Genomic DNA, 13,394 nt, shown 5'->3' with positions numbered 1-13,394 from the left:
TGTGCGTAGATGGAAATTTTTCTGAACTTGTCGATGCTGAAAGAAATGCTTTTAAAGTCATATGTTAGGAATAGCAAAGCCTTATTCATTCCCTTTGGGAAGAAGATTGTGGTCACCTGGAAATAGCTCTAGGTCAATTCTCAGAAAATCAATACGCTGAAATTCAGTTCCACAAAAGCCCCTCAACCTTGCCACCTCCCACTGTCCCCCGGTCTCCTCCTCAATCTCCAGCTCTTCAGCTTCAGGGAGACGGGCAGAGTACATTTCCTCTAATACTGTTGTGAAGGAAGGATAAAAACTGGTCAATTGAGACTAGAGAGCTTAAAGAAAAGGTGAAGTCAGCATATTGGTAGTTTAGTAAATCGGTTATTCAGGGAATTGGCCACTTGGCAAGTCAGCTTTCTGCGATTGGCTGTTCCTGAAATCGGCCCACTTCCCCCGGAAACACTGCAGAACTTGGGGGCAGAGGCTGCCCTCTGGCCTGCCTAGAACAGGACTGCACTTGGCCCGTCTGTTTCCTGCAAGCCATGGAGATGGGGACATTGCCCTTGCAGGAAGCTGGGACTGAGCCCAGCCACTCATAGGCTAGGTCCTAGGGGTGAGAAGGAAGAGAACGCAAGAGTGAGAGGGAGGTCCCCTCTTTGGACTCTGGCTCAGCGGAACCCAAGTGTGGCCCAGTAGCTGAACCTCTTTGCTGGCCAGAGCCAAACCAGACGTCAGTCAGGTGCTGCCTGCCAGACCAACCTAGCATGGAAGAGGTGGTTTCAGGGTGTCAGGACTTATTGCATTAGACCACAAGCTATGTAGAGTCATCTTGTGGGGTGGTTATGAGACTAAACGTACATTCCCTGTTTAAACTTGCATGTAAAATATTCAGCACAGGCATGTTAGCCATTAGTAGTAGTATTGTTTTGACATTATTACTAATATATCTTTAAGATACGGTAATACTTATCACAATGCCTATAAATGGTTGATAAATACCATTTTCTTCTTTCATTTACTGGATAACTTTGGGTAGAGGCACTTACCCACTTCTGGAGACCTCTGTTTCTTCTGGGGGTACCTGGGGCATCTCTTGCTTTCTTGTAACTTCAAAAGCCAGTCTAGTCATTAACCTCAATAGAATATAAATCAGCATAAAGACAGCTGTGGAGCACTGCTCAGTCAGTTGGGCAACTTCGCTATTCTGCCTTATAGGTTATCAAAGCAAGTCGGGTTATTATAGGAAGACCCTGTAAATTGTGAAAATTATGTTCATGTGGCAGTAGCTGTTTAGTGGAATAAAAAATCCAATGATATATTGAAAGAGAAACAACAACAACAAAAAAAGGAAGGCAATAAATTTATGCCTAGCAACTCTACGAATTGCTTGTTATGTATTTCCTAGGAGTTAAGATAAGAACATGAGTTTATTTTTGTACAGATCCTATTCTAAAATAGTGCCCTAGTACTTAAAAATACCTCAGTAATTCATTACTTTTTTGATAATGTGTTGCAAGTTCAGTAGCACACATTCACAGTCAGTACATTTCTGTTGCAGTATCTGCTGTATGAGCAAATATTGAAGGAGTTTGCAGACATCTGCTTTACAGTAGGGAGATAGATGATCCAATTGGATGTAGCCCATATGTGCAGTAAAGTCTGGTTATAGGAAATTACAGACGAAAAAGACCGTTGTTGTAAATATGCACCCCTGCGCACAGTAAGGTTAAGCAGAATATCCGCAAGACAAATTAATCATTACAAAGAAGACTAAGTTATATTTATAGTTTAAAAGCAAGAATAGCAGGGACTGGAAACTAAAACCAGCCCAGTAGCCCGAATGATAATGCGTCCTTCCCCATAATGGGTGAAGTCCAGGCCCCTGAAGGCACACATGGAGCCAGAGCTTGGCAGTGTTATGTGGCAGCCAGATTTCTGAGAACACTGAATGGGGGGCTTTTTCTGTAATACCTAATTTTAGATGGTAACTCTTAATCACTTAGGTGATTGTTAGCAAGTAGCCCTAGGTAGTATGTTCACAGGAGGTCTTGCATTTGGGGTTACTTCACAGCTGAGCAGAAGACACAGGCTCCTGGGGAGGTGAGCCCCAGTGTTAGGAGAGCTGCGCCTGCGTGTCCATGGAGGCTTTATGCACAGGGAAAACAGCAGGGTGGACACCAGTGAATTAACAATGGAGATTTAGGGGTAACTTTGACAGTGTTTGCTCATCTGTATTTTCTGAAACTTTTTGCAATCAACCTGTTACTTTTGGTTAATTTTTAAAAGAGCTTCCTCCAACTCCTCAAGCTCCTACAATAGAACAGCACAAAGACTGATGTCACCACCTCACAACCCTGTGGGAGCTGAAACAATCCCTGATGGGGAGGAGATGAAATGTTTATGAATAACTCTGTCTGCAGTTACTCAAGCTGCTGAGATTAAATGACAAGAGCGGTTGTTGTTCTTTCAAGGCATGAACCGAACCTCTGTTTAGGAAACATAGTTCCCCTCCCTGCTTCACCACTGCATCCTAGGTTCGATTCAAAGACATGGAGGCAGCAGCGGTGCAGCTTCCTCTGCACAGTAGCTGTGATTACTGCTTCTCTGGATCTTCTTTTTTTTTCTAATTTTTATTTATTTATTTATTTATTTGGCTGTGTCCAGTCTTGGTTGCGGCATGCGGGATCTTTCATTGTGGCACACGGGCTTCTCTCTAGTTGTGGCGTGCAGGCTCTAGAGCGCGTAGGCTCAGTTAGTTGTGGCGCGCGGGCTTAGTTGCCCTGCGGCATGTGGGATCTTAGTTCCCAGACCAGGGATCGACCCCGCGTCCCCTGCATTGGAAGGCAGATTCTTAACCACTGGACCACCAGGGAAGTTCCTGGATCATTCCTGTAGAAGGGTTAAAGGCTTTGGGATTGTTTAGCTTGAAGGCAAGAAAGCAGAGGTAAGACGTAACTCATTTCATTATACTTAAATGAAAAGTAGAACATGGGGAAGTAAGCTGGAATTGGTACAGGGAGAGTTTGCTGTTGTTTTCAACCTTTTAAAATTGTGAAGTACAGCACATACCTACAGAAAGGTACATAAAGCGTCAGTGTATAACTTAATGAATTATTGGAGAGCCATATGTGTGGCCAAGTCAAGAACTAGAACATCACCAGCACCCAGAGCATTCCTTCCCAGGCAAAACCCCTCCTCCCTCCCTAGAGATAACCACCATCCTGTCTTTTATGCAGTGTATACTATAGTTGTTTTGCCTGGTTTGGGACTTTATGTAAGTGGAACTATGTATATGGCTTCTTTCACTCAGTGTCATGTTTAGATAATTAGCCACTTTGGTGCATGTGGTTATAGTTCTTTCATTTTTGCTGCTGTATAATATTCTATCATAGGCAAATGCCACCATTTATCCATTTGCCTTTTGATGAACATTTGGGTTGTTTCAGGTTGGGAGCTATTATGAATAATGCAACTACCAATTTCTTGTATGTGTATCCTGGTCTAGGAGTGGAATTGCTGAATTGCAGGGTGTGTACATTCACACCTTTCCCAGGTTTCCTGTGGTGACTAGGAGCTGCTCTGCTTTCCCCCCTGCTCTGATCAGATGGTTAATGTGCCTGTTTGACGGATGGACAGTAACTCACTGAGGCTTTGCTGTGCATTTCCCTAACATGATGCGATTGAGCACTGTTTCTTACGTGTGCTGATATTTTTAATTTCTTCTTGTGACATTCCCGTGTCACTGTTTTGCCCGTTGTTTTTTCTACCGAGCAGTCGGTTATTCAATCAACTAACTATAACTCTGAAGGTCACTATGCAGGGGATGTGGGGATGTTCCCTGACCCAAGGAGTAGACTTTACAGATCTAAAGGCAGATACATAAACAAGTAGTTCATAACATTGTGATAATCGTTGACGCATCAGTCTTCTCCACTAGGCTGTCTGTTAGCTGAAGGGACAGGACTTTTATTTGTGTCATGTCCTCAGTGCTTTACACAGTATCTGGCACACATTAGGTGCTTAGTAAAGTCTCTGTTAAATGAATGAATGAGGAATTTTTGGAGGATGGTGAAAGTGCTCTAGTAGGGTTAAGTGTTGAATAAGAGAGAAGCACAAAATAAGGAACCACGAATTGCACCCACTCCCCCACCCAGAGTGGGGCAAACTTCCCTAGGAGGTAATATTTGAAGCAGATCTTGAAAGACTTTCACCAGAAGCAATGGAGGAAGTACATTCAAGGCAAAGGAATAGAATGTGCAAAGGCATGGAGAGGGAAAGTACATGCCACACTAGAAATGAGAAGTTGGGGAGGGGGGCTAACACTTAGAGTGAATGGAGTGAGAGGACAGTGAGAGAGGGCATCGGCTGGAGACAGTGCTGTGAAGGGACTGCCTTGTATGTCTCATAAGCAGTTGTCGACAAAAAAATGCACAACCTAAAAGTTGAGAGTCATGTTTTATTTGGTGGACAAAACTGAGGACTTAAGCCCAGGACACAGCATCTCAGATGACTCTGAGAGACTGCTCTAAAGAGGCAAGGGAGGGAGCCAGGATATATAGGAGTTTTTGCAACCAAGACCAGGTAGTCGCAACATCAACAGATTACTGTTAATTAAAGAAAAACAGATATATCCTGTGTTTTCTCATCCTGAGTGTCCCTCAGGGCTCACCGTCGTGGTGGCTATAATATGATGGCTTGATGGCTGCAACATCCTTTGTTTACTGATATGGCAGGCAATATTTTTCATTCACACGGTGGGGATAAAATTGAAATTAAATACAGAAAAAGAAATTTCTCACAGATGGGGGGAGGGGAGCTGTTGAGCAATAGTATTGATCTACAGAATCTTTTCCTAGACATCTTGGACAAAACAGAGCAGATATATAAGCCTGATCATGAAGTCCATTGATAACAAAAGTTATCTTTTGGAAAGCCATGGTGTAACCTGAGCAAGTGTAGAGTGACTCCGCAGTCAGACCTGGATTTAGCAGCAGCATGGTCCCAGTGGAGCCTCCATTTCCACATCTGTAATTTGGGAATAATGCCTACCTGGCAGAGGTGTTGTGAAGATTAAGGAGATAAGGTGGGTCTTCCCTGGCGGTCCAGCGGTTGACTCCGCACTTGCACTGCAGGGCGCACTGGCGCGTCCACAAAAAAAAGAGAGAGAGATCAGGCCTGTAAAGGATTTGACCCTTGCCTGGATGGTGGATGCTGAAAGGTGGGATGCTTTTATGATGTAGATCCTTTACTGTTCAGTTGCTGGTATCATTATCTTGCTACTATATACTGGCTGTTAAGTGGTCGCGTCAGTTAATATGCTAGAGTATGAGTAAAGTCCACAGTGAGGACGTTAGTCATCTGAAGAGTTCGCCACCCCTCCCCCCCACCCCGCACTGCCACAGTAGAGATACAAGGTCACGTTAGTGTGGACCTGGGAGTAAGAGGACAGAACCTCAGGCTGTTTCTCCAGCGCTAGGCTTCGCAGGGTGGCTTTGTTCTCCGTTTGCTTTATCCCATGTATTCCTGAGAAGGCCATGAGGGGAATAAAGAGCTCAGTTTTTATAGCTGTTTTCCTAAAAAAGAGTATCTTGCCCAGTTCTCATGCAAGGAAGGGATTAAACTTGTTACCCGGGTGAAACCGGATGGCTTACGCTAGCTTTGCCCAAGCCCCGCCCCTCGGCCAAACTTTCCAAAGAGGGAGGTCCTTCTGAAGAAACGAAAGTGAAATTGAACCGGAGCCATTTCACAACCCTGCTCCCCGCCTGCCTGGGCTTGTCCTAATTCCAGAGGCGCCTCTTGTGACTTGGAGGCCGACGACCCACGTTGGTAAGGGTCCCTCTCGGGGAGGGTCACGGCGAGCGGACACCTGGACATGCCTCGGGCGCGCCATGGACCCGAGGCAGGTAAGCCGCTGGGGTCAGAGCCCAGAGCGGGCCACCTGCAACTTGCTCACCCTGGCTCATCGTATACCTCCCTACGCTCCTGTTTTCATGCATGACATATGCGCGTTGTGTGTGTGTGAGAGAGAGAGAGAGAGTGTGTGTGTATGTGTTTTCTTGCCAAACAAAATTTATGTTCTAGGAATTTAGGAATTTGTATCTTGCTAATTAATTGTGTCGAGCGAGGCGTGGAAGAGGGTTTGTTGGGGAAATTGCACTCCCCTCCCCCCTTCTGAGGAACAAGGCCTGAGCCCAGGTCAAGACAGTACCCCTCTGCTTTTCTGCTAGGACCCCACGGCTGCCCACGCCTCCTTTAGCCCCACTTGGACAACATGCTTTACTTTTAGCGTCTCTGCTCCTTCTTAAGCTGTAGGAGAAAGTTTATAGTGGCTTTATTCATTATCTCCAAAAACTGGTATATCAATATAATGGAAAACTGCTCGGCAAAAAAGGGCAGGAACTATTGCTATATGCATCAACATGGACAAATTTCAGATTCATGATGCTAAGCAAAAGAAGCTGGACTCAAAAGACTGCATACTGTATGAATCCATTTAGATGACATTCTGGAAAAAGCAAAGCTAGAGAGACAGAAGACAGATCAGTGGTTGACAGGGGCTGTGTGTGGGGAAAGGAATTGATTGCAAAGTGCATGAGAAAACGTTTTTGGGAAATGGGAATGTTCTACATCTTGATCTGAGTGGTAGTTATAAGGCTGTGTGTGCTTTGACTCTATATGGTCAAAACTCATAGAATTATACACTAAACAGAATATATTTTACTATATGTAAATATACCTCGATTTTAAATATATATAAAGTATATGTACACAAGTACATATATATGTGTGTGGTATGTATACATACATATGTGTGTGCATGTGTATATATAATTTTCCTTTCTTTAAAAGGATTAGGGACACCTGACTTACAGGAAAAGCATTTCTTTATGCAAACCAATATATTACCCTTTGGAGCCCATGTGGTAGAGGTGGGGCGCTTGTCTCTTAATCCTAAATATATGAGAATAGATTAAAGTGAAATTTTGCAGAGCAGTGAATGTTATGTGGCTTGTTACATAGCTTGTATAGTAGGTAGGCATGAAGTTGGGTGAGTGGAGATGTTGAGGGATTTAGGAATGATCACCATGGAGGTTGGTTTCTCACTTTCTTGGCTCTCACCTGCCATTCAGTGGCTCTCCTCCAAATGGCTGTTCTCAAGTGGTGGTTTGGCTTGGTTTCGCTTTTAGGAGATTTTAGGGTGTATAAAGAAAAAAATTAATAATCTCCCTCTAATTTTTCCCTAAAATAACTATTGTTAACAAATTCGTGTATCCTTTTGAGTCCTGTGAACCAGGCACCCACTGTCTGTACTCACATATACCTCAGCCCCAAGTGGGGGTAGGGGGGTTGTGTGCAGCAAGAGGAGAAGAAAAGAGATGGAATACGTGTCTAGCAATGTCTTGTTCGTGCAGACATTGGTTCAGGATCAGCTTTGTTCCAGGTGCTGCCTTAGGTGCTAGGGATGCAAAGATAGCTGAAGTGTAGTCCTTGTCCCCCAGGGGCTTACTGTCAAGTTGACTGCAGCCCCCCATCAATACTGCATGGGGAATATTAATAGTGGAGAGCTGAGATAATTTCTAGGGTACCTAATATTGTTAATCACCTTTCAGACACACTACAATCTATATGTGCCATTAAAAAAAATCAGTAGCTATGATAAAAGGTAAAGTAAGTGGTGTAACAGGTGCTGGATGGGAGTTCAAGGAGAGGAAACTCTCATGGGGGCGGTGGAGGGTGGGGGGGAGTCGGAAGTCTCCTGAAGAAGGTGGCAGTTAGAGAGATCTGTAGTGAGTTGTCATAGGTGGCAGTAAGGGGAAAAGCAGGCACATTGCACTGGAGTGTAGAGGGATGGAAAGATGAGAGGCACTTGTGGTAGCCCATGTGAGAGGTAATGAGGGTGTAGAACTGGAAAAAGACATGTTTAAGAGAAAAGATAGAGGTGGTAGACAAGATAGGACTTGGCACCCACCTGATGAGGTGTGAGAGATGAGGGAGGGAGGGAGGAAGGCAGGCAGGCAGGCAGAAAAGATGATCAGGTTTCCAGCCTTAATAACTCAGGAGAATGCTGCCATTAACAGTAATAACAGTGAGAGAAGGGGCTGGATTGAGGGAAAAGATTAATTTAGTTCAGAATGTGTGGCGTTTGGGTAATGGCAGGATATCTAAGGGGACAGACAGATCGTCTAGGCATTTGAAAATTCAGGTCTTAAGCTTCAGCACAGGTGGTAGCCAAGCCATTGGAGGAGAATTTTTAAAGAAGAGAGCTCAATCCACATTGAGTCAGCACATGTTTGTTGTACTGAATTGACCACCAAACATGTGTGAAAACCTAACAGAAGTTCAAGAGCAGGAATTTAGCGTGGTGAGGCGGTATCCTCCTCCAGCACCATTTGGAACCTTTGGAACAGAAAAAGGGGACAGCAGGCCTTGGGTGGTGAAGGGAACTGACCATGAGATCCAGGCTGAATGAGGAGGTGTGTGAAGCCAGAATGGAGACAAACCAGGAGTGGCTGACCTGCAGCTACAGGGGTGGAGGTAGAAACACAGAGAAGTTGTTGGCTGAGAAGAGCAAGAGTTTGCAAACGGCGGCCTGCGGGCCAAGTGCAGCCTTCCCCTTGGTTTTGTAAAAGGAAGTTTTACATTTTGCCTGTAGCTGCTTTTGTGCTACAGTTGAATGCCCCTCCGGCCCTTTACAGAAAAAGTTCACTGACCCTGGAAAAGTTTCAGGGTTTGAGGTTTGATAGTGGCCCGGCTCAAGTAACAGTGAGATTGAATGAGGAGCCGCACAAGCCACTTGTGTGGCTGAAAGGTGGAGGTGGCCATCATTGGAGCCGCACTAAGGAGATGTGCAGTGAGCGTGCTGTGAGCTTGACCAGCAAGAGCGCTAAAATCCCCTCATTGTGACGGGGCGCAGGGGTTGAGGAGTAGAAGGCTGAAGTTATTGAAGAAAGGGACGCAGCTGCCTGCAGGTCCCTGTAGCCTTCAGGAGAATCAGACAAGGGGAATGTGAGCAAGAGGAATCATTGTTCCTAGATATGCAAGCCCTGGGGACGGGCAGCAGGGTATTTACTGACACCCCCAGGGTCCCTTTTGTCCTTAGAAAAAAGACACATGGTTCTCGTCCTTCAGTGTGGTGCCCAGGCTTGGAAGGGACACTGGGCACTTCTACCCAAACCACCAGGCTCCCCTGGCTGTGCAGAGTTGGCAGCGTCTATTCCTGGATACCTCGGCCCTAGCCTCCCACACCCCTTTAGCTACTTCCCAATAGCCGCTTCCACAGCGTGTCTTTAGAACCCGGTTCTGTAGGTCACAAGCTACGCCATCTTCTCTCAGACCGCCGCCCGTTTACCAGAACGGCGAGCACCGTGACTCTACACGTCTTGCTTCCTGCTCTTCCATCTCTTCCCGCTGTCAGGCCCACAGGTAGTACTTATGAGGTGGGCGGGCCACCCTAGCTAGGTCACAAGCCCACGTCTCACTTGCCTTCTCAGCTTATTAGGAATCAGGTGCAGCCCTCACACCCACCCCAGGCAGCGGGGAGGGACAGGCTCGCTGCTGCAGTCCCAATTCACTTTCTTTTCCATCTTCTTGTTCTGCAGGGGTGTTCCCTCAACAGATACCAAACCCATCCCGTTCAAGGCTATGAGCACAGCAAGCTCAGACACCAGCAGCCGGGGCTGGGATCTTATCCTAATAGTTTCCAGCTCCAGCAAATAGAGTTTCTCAAGGGGCAACTCCCAGAAGCACCCCTAATTGGAAAGCAGGCACCATCACTGCCACTGTTCCTTCCTGGACTCGGGCCAAGGTTTCCAGGACCACCTGCCAGAGGCGGGTACCTTCAGATCCCGGGTGTCCCCCGGGGCGTGCCTCTCAGAAGTCAGGTGCTCCCAGGAGGGTTCCAGCATCCTACCCCACGTGGCTGGGTTCAGCCATGGAGAGGTGTTGATAGGCTCTCCTCACGTTTCCAGGAACTGACTATCAGCCAGAATCAGGAGCAAAGGATCTTAGAGCTCTTGAAGGAGCTTGGGGAAGGGAAGGCCACCACAGCGCTTGATCTGGCCAGGAAACTCCAAGCCCAAAAGAAGGAAATCAATCAAGTTTTATACTCTCTGGCAAAGAAGGGTAAGCTGCATCGGGAGGCAGGAACGCCCCCTTTGTGGAGAATTTCAGTTCCGGTTCAGGCTCGGAACCAGCCCAGCCAAGTAGCGAGAGCAGACAGTCATAGCCAGGGAGCTCCAAGCTCAGACTTCAGTTTGGAAACTGAAGACAGAAGCCTCACATCTGGCTTGGAAGATCCTCCTGAGCCTCTCGACATGGCTGAGATCAAGGAAAAGATCTGCGATTACCTGTTTAATGTGTGCAACTCCTCTGCCCTGAATTTGGCTAAAAACATTGGCTTCACCAGGGCCCGAGATGTGACTGCCGTGCTGATTGACTTGGAAAGGCAGGGGGACGTCTACAGGCAAGGGACGACCCCTCCCATATGGCATTTGACCGATAAGAAGCGGGAGAGGATACAGATCAAGAGAAACACGAACAACGTTCCGGAAACCACTCAAGCTGCTATCCAGGAGACCAGAAAAATTGCAGAGCTCCCCACCTGCAACTTACCTGCGTCAGATGCCTCAAACAGCATGGACACCACAGAAAAAGTGGAGAATGGGCAGGAACCCATCATAAAGTTAGAAACTAGGCAAGAGGTCACACCAGAACCAATAAAACTGAAACCACCTGTTCATGACAATGGCCCCTCCAAAACAGGGTATGTTGACTTTGAAAATGGCCAGTGGGCCACAGATGACATCCCAGATGACTTGAATAGTATCCACGCGGCACCAGGTGAGTTTCGAGCCATCATGGAGATGCCCTCCTTCTACAGTCATGGCTTACCACGGTGTTCACCCTACAAGAAACTGACAGAGTGCCAGCTGAAGAACCCCATCAGCGGCCTGTTAGAATATGCTCAGTTCGCTAGTCAGACCTGTGAGTTCAACCTGATAGAGCAGAGTGGACCACCCCATGAACCTCGGTAAGAGACCACCCAGGATTTGTGCCTAAGGTTGGGGTCAGGCACTCTTGCTCCTGAAGGAGTCTCTGCTGACTCGTGAGCAGTGCCAGTTGGTGGCCCCTGTCTTTTCCCTCTTTTTTCCTGCCTGTGGGCTGAATCACCCTTGTCTGGCCCTTCCTCCACATCTTGAGCAGGGAACGTAGACCTCGGCCCAGCCAAAATCTTGGCTGAGCAAGGGGGAGGTTGGCAGCCTTGGCTAAAATGAAGCTTCTTTGGAGATGATTAGCTGCCATGCATCAAGGTTATGCCTGCCTCCTAAGGCCAGAGGTAATGAAGACTTGACGCCCTTCCCACTCCCTTCCATGTGCCGTCCTCCCTCCCCCCGAGCTGAGTCCCCCAGGGGGTGCAGGAACAGGTGGGTAGTGGCAGTCTGCACACACAGAGTAAGGGTGGGTTGTGCTGCTAAGTAGCAGCGGGTCCAAACCGCACATCCCCACCCCCTCCTGCTCAGCTCCCGTAGGGAGAGGATGCTGTAGAGTGCACGGCTGCCTGCCTGTTGAAGGTGGTGGTTCTAATTTTACACACCGCCTCTGCACAGATGGGTGGGCTAGCACTTGCTACTGCTCCTAAGCTGTGAAATCAGAAATTACCTCACTCAGACAGCTGGCCCGGCCCTGCACCATAGGCTCTTCCAAGCCAGCGGACAGATTGAGGAAGACAGGTGGGCCCAGGAGCTGCTGCAGGGCGTAGCGGAGAGCTGAAACCACTGCAGCTGAGTGACTGCTCTCCAGGGAGGCCAGCAGAGAATCCCACTAACCTTTACATTAACCGTAGCCTGGTGTCTGAGGGTAAAGGATTCCCGGCGGTGACCCTTCCTCCTTATTCTGTCTTCATGACACTGAGATGGCATTGCAGGAGAGCTGTTAAGAAGAGGGGGTGCGTCTGTCCAGAAGCTGACAGGGCCAGGACTGGTGTGCTTCTGTCTGGGGTAGAGACTGGATGGCTGTCATTCTCTTTCTTCTCCCACCATCCCCCTTCCCAGAGTTGGGGAACAGCAGTGGGTTTTGTGGTTAACCTTTCTTTGGACTTCAGCTATAAGAAACATTGATGCCATGCTCAAATATTTCAGAAGACCCAGGAAATAAGAAATTTGACCTACTTTTCTAAATGAAATCCCAGATTGAGCAAAGAACTGAACAAATATGAAAGCTTGAACAGAGGCTGTCTAAGCTAAGTCCAGGGGCCTAGAACAAATGCTTTTTGGTTCTCTGCATAACAAGGGGAAATTCCTTTCATCTCAGGCATCAGACAAATAGAGCTGTAGGATGACTCAAAAGAAACCATGAGAGTGGTGTATCTCTGAGGGTAGGTTGGGGATGAAAATAGGCCCCCAAAAGGGGCAGGTATCTGATCCCTGTAGCTGTCTGGGGAGTGTGAGACTGCACTGTAAGAAGCCTTCGCTTTCCTTAGGAGCTGCCCTTGAGGTGGCCAAGTCTACCACCATTGCTTTAGGGTAAAGGCTCTTTGGTTGCTAACAAGACTGTAGTGGTGATTTTATAGCTCATCATTTTTTGTACAGACTTGATCTTAATTCATTGCTAAAAGATAGTGGGTTTCCCTTGAGCTAGTTTCCTATCACCTGTGGCTATGTTTGCTCTAATGAGCTTGGAGAGAGAGTCACTGGCTGCTTTGTTTCCAAAAAAATAGGAACAGGCTGAGCCTCCAAAGGGACAGGAGTCCCTTGACCTATCCTCCATCTCCTTCACAAGTCAACAAGCCCCTTAGTGTAGCAGGAAATTCCAGGGTGAAGATCTCTTTGGAGAGGGCAGAAGGGATGGCCTAGACTAGTGTTCACACATCTAATCACTTTCCATCAAGATTTAAATTCCAAGTTGTCATCAGTGGCCGAGAGTTTCCCCCAGCTGAAGCTGGCAGCAAGAAAGTGGCCAAGCAGGATGCAGCTATGAAAGCCATGACAATTCTGCTTGAGGAAGCTAAAGCCAAAGACAGTGGAAGATCAGAAGAATCATACTACTGTTCCTCGGAGAAAGAATCAGAGAAGGTAGGTGTCCTGCCCTCTGGGAGGACATCAGTTCACTCTCCAAGTCTGTGAAGTATCAGAACTTCATGTGACCCTCTTGAAACAATCTCAGCCTACCCAACCCACTGTCTCAGAGCCAGCTTCCCACTCTCTCCTCTGCCCTGCCTCACCAGCCCACCTTTCCCATACCCAGCTCCCCTTCTCATACCCAGCTCCCCTTCTAGTGCCCCCTCCCAACCTAACTGGAATTGCAGATTTTCAGGGTTGAAAGAGACGTTAAAAATTATTGAATCCAATCTCCTCTCTTGGCAGATAAGAAATGAGACGAAGAACATTTAAATAACTACTGTTTCCTGCAAG

At 47.2% G+C, this 13,394-nt stretch overlaps 1 protein-coding gene across 4 annotated transcripts in view; it reads left to right on the top strand.

The window, feature by feature from the left end:
- Positions 1 to 13,394, top strand: part of ADAR (adenosine deaminase RNA specific) — a 39,931-nt gene that overhangs the window by 12,376 nt on the left and 14,161 nt on the right. For 3 of the 4 annotated variants that reach the window (XM_079944725.1, XM_079944722.1, XM_079944724.1), the window contains exon 2: positions 9,585 to 11,014. In XM_079944725.1, the coding sequence (XP_079800851.1) occupies positions 10,299 to 11,014 (716 nt within the window). In that variant the 5' untranslated portion in view covers positions 9,585 to 10,298. Of the gene's footprint in view, positions 1 to 5,448; positions 5,889 to 9,584; positions 11,015 to 13,394 lie in introns of those variants that run through there. The other variant, XM_079944723.1, reaches the window with a different exon arrangement.

The sequence above is a fragment of the Stenella coeruleoalba genome (genome assembly GCF_951394435.1).
Source record: "Stenella coeruleoalba genome assembly, chromosome: 1".
Taxonomy (NCBI): domain Eukaryota; kingdom Metazoa; phylum Chordata; class Mammalia; order Artiodactyla; family Delphinidae; genus Stenella; species Stenella coeruleoalba.
Note: the sequence above shows the minus strand (reverse complement) of the source record. Positions and strands in the feature narration are given on the sequence as shown.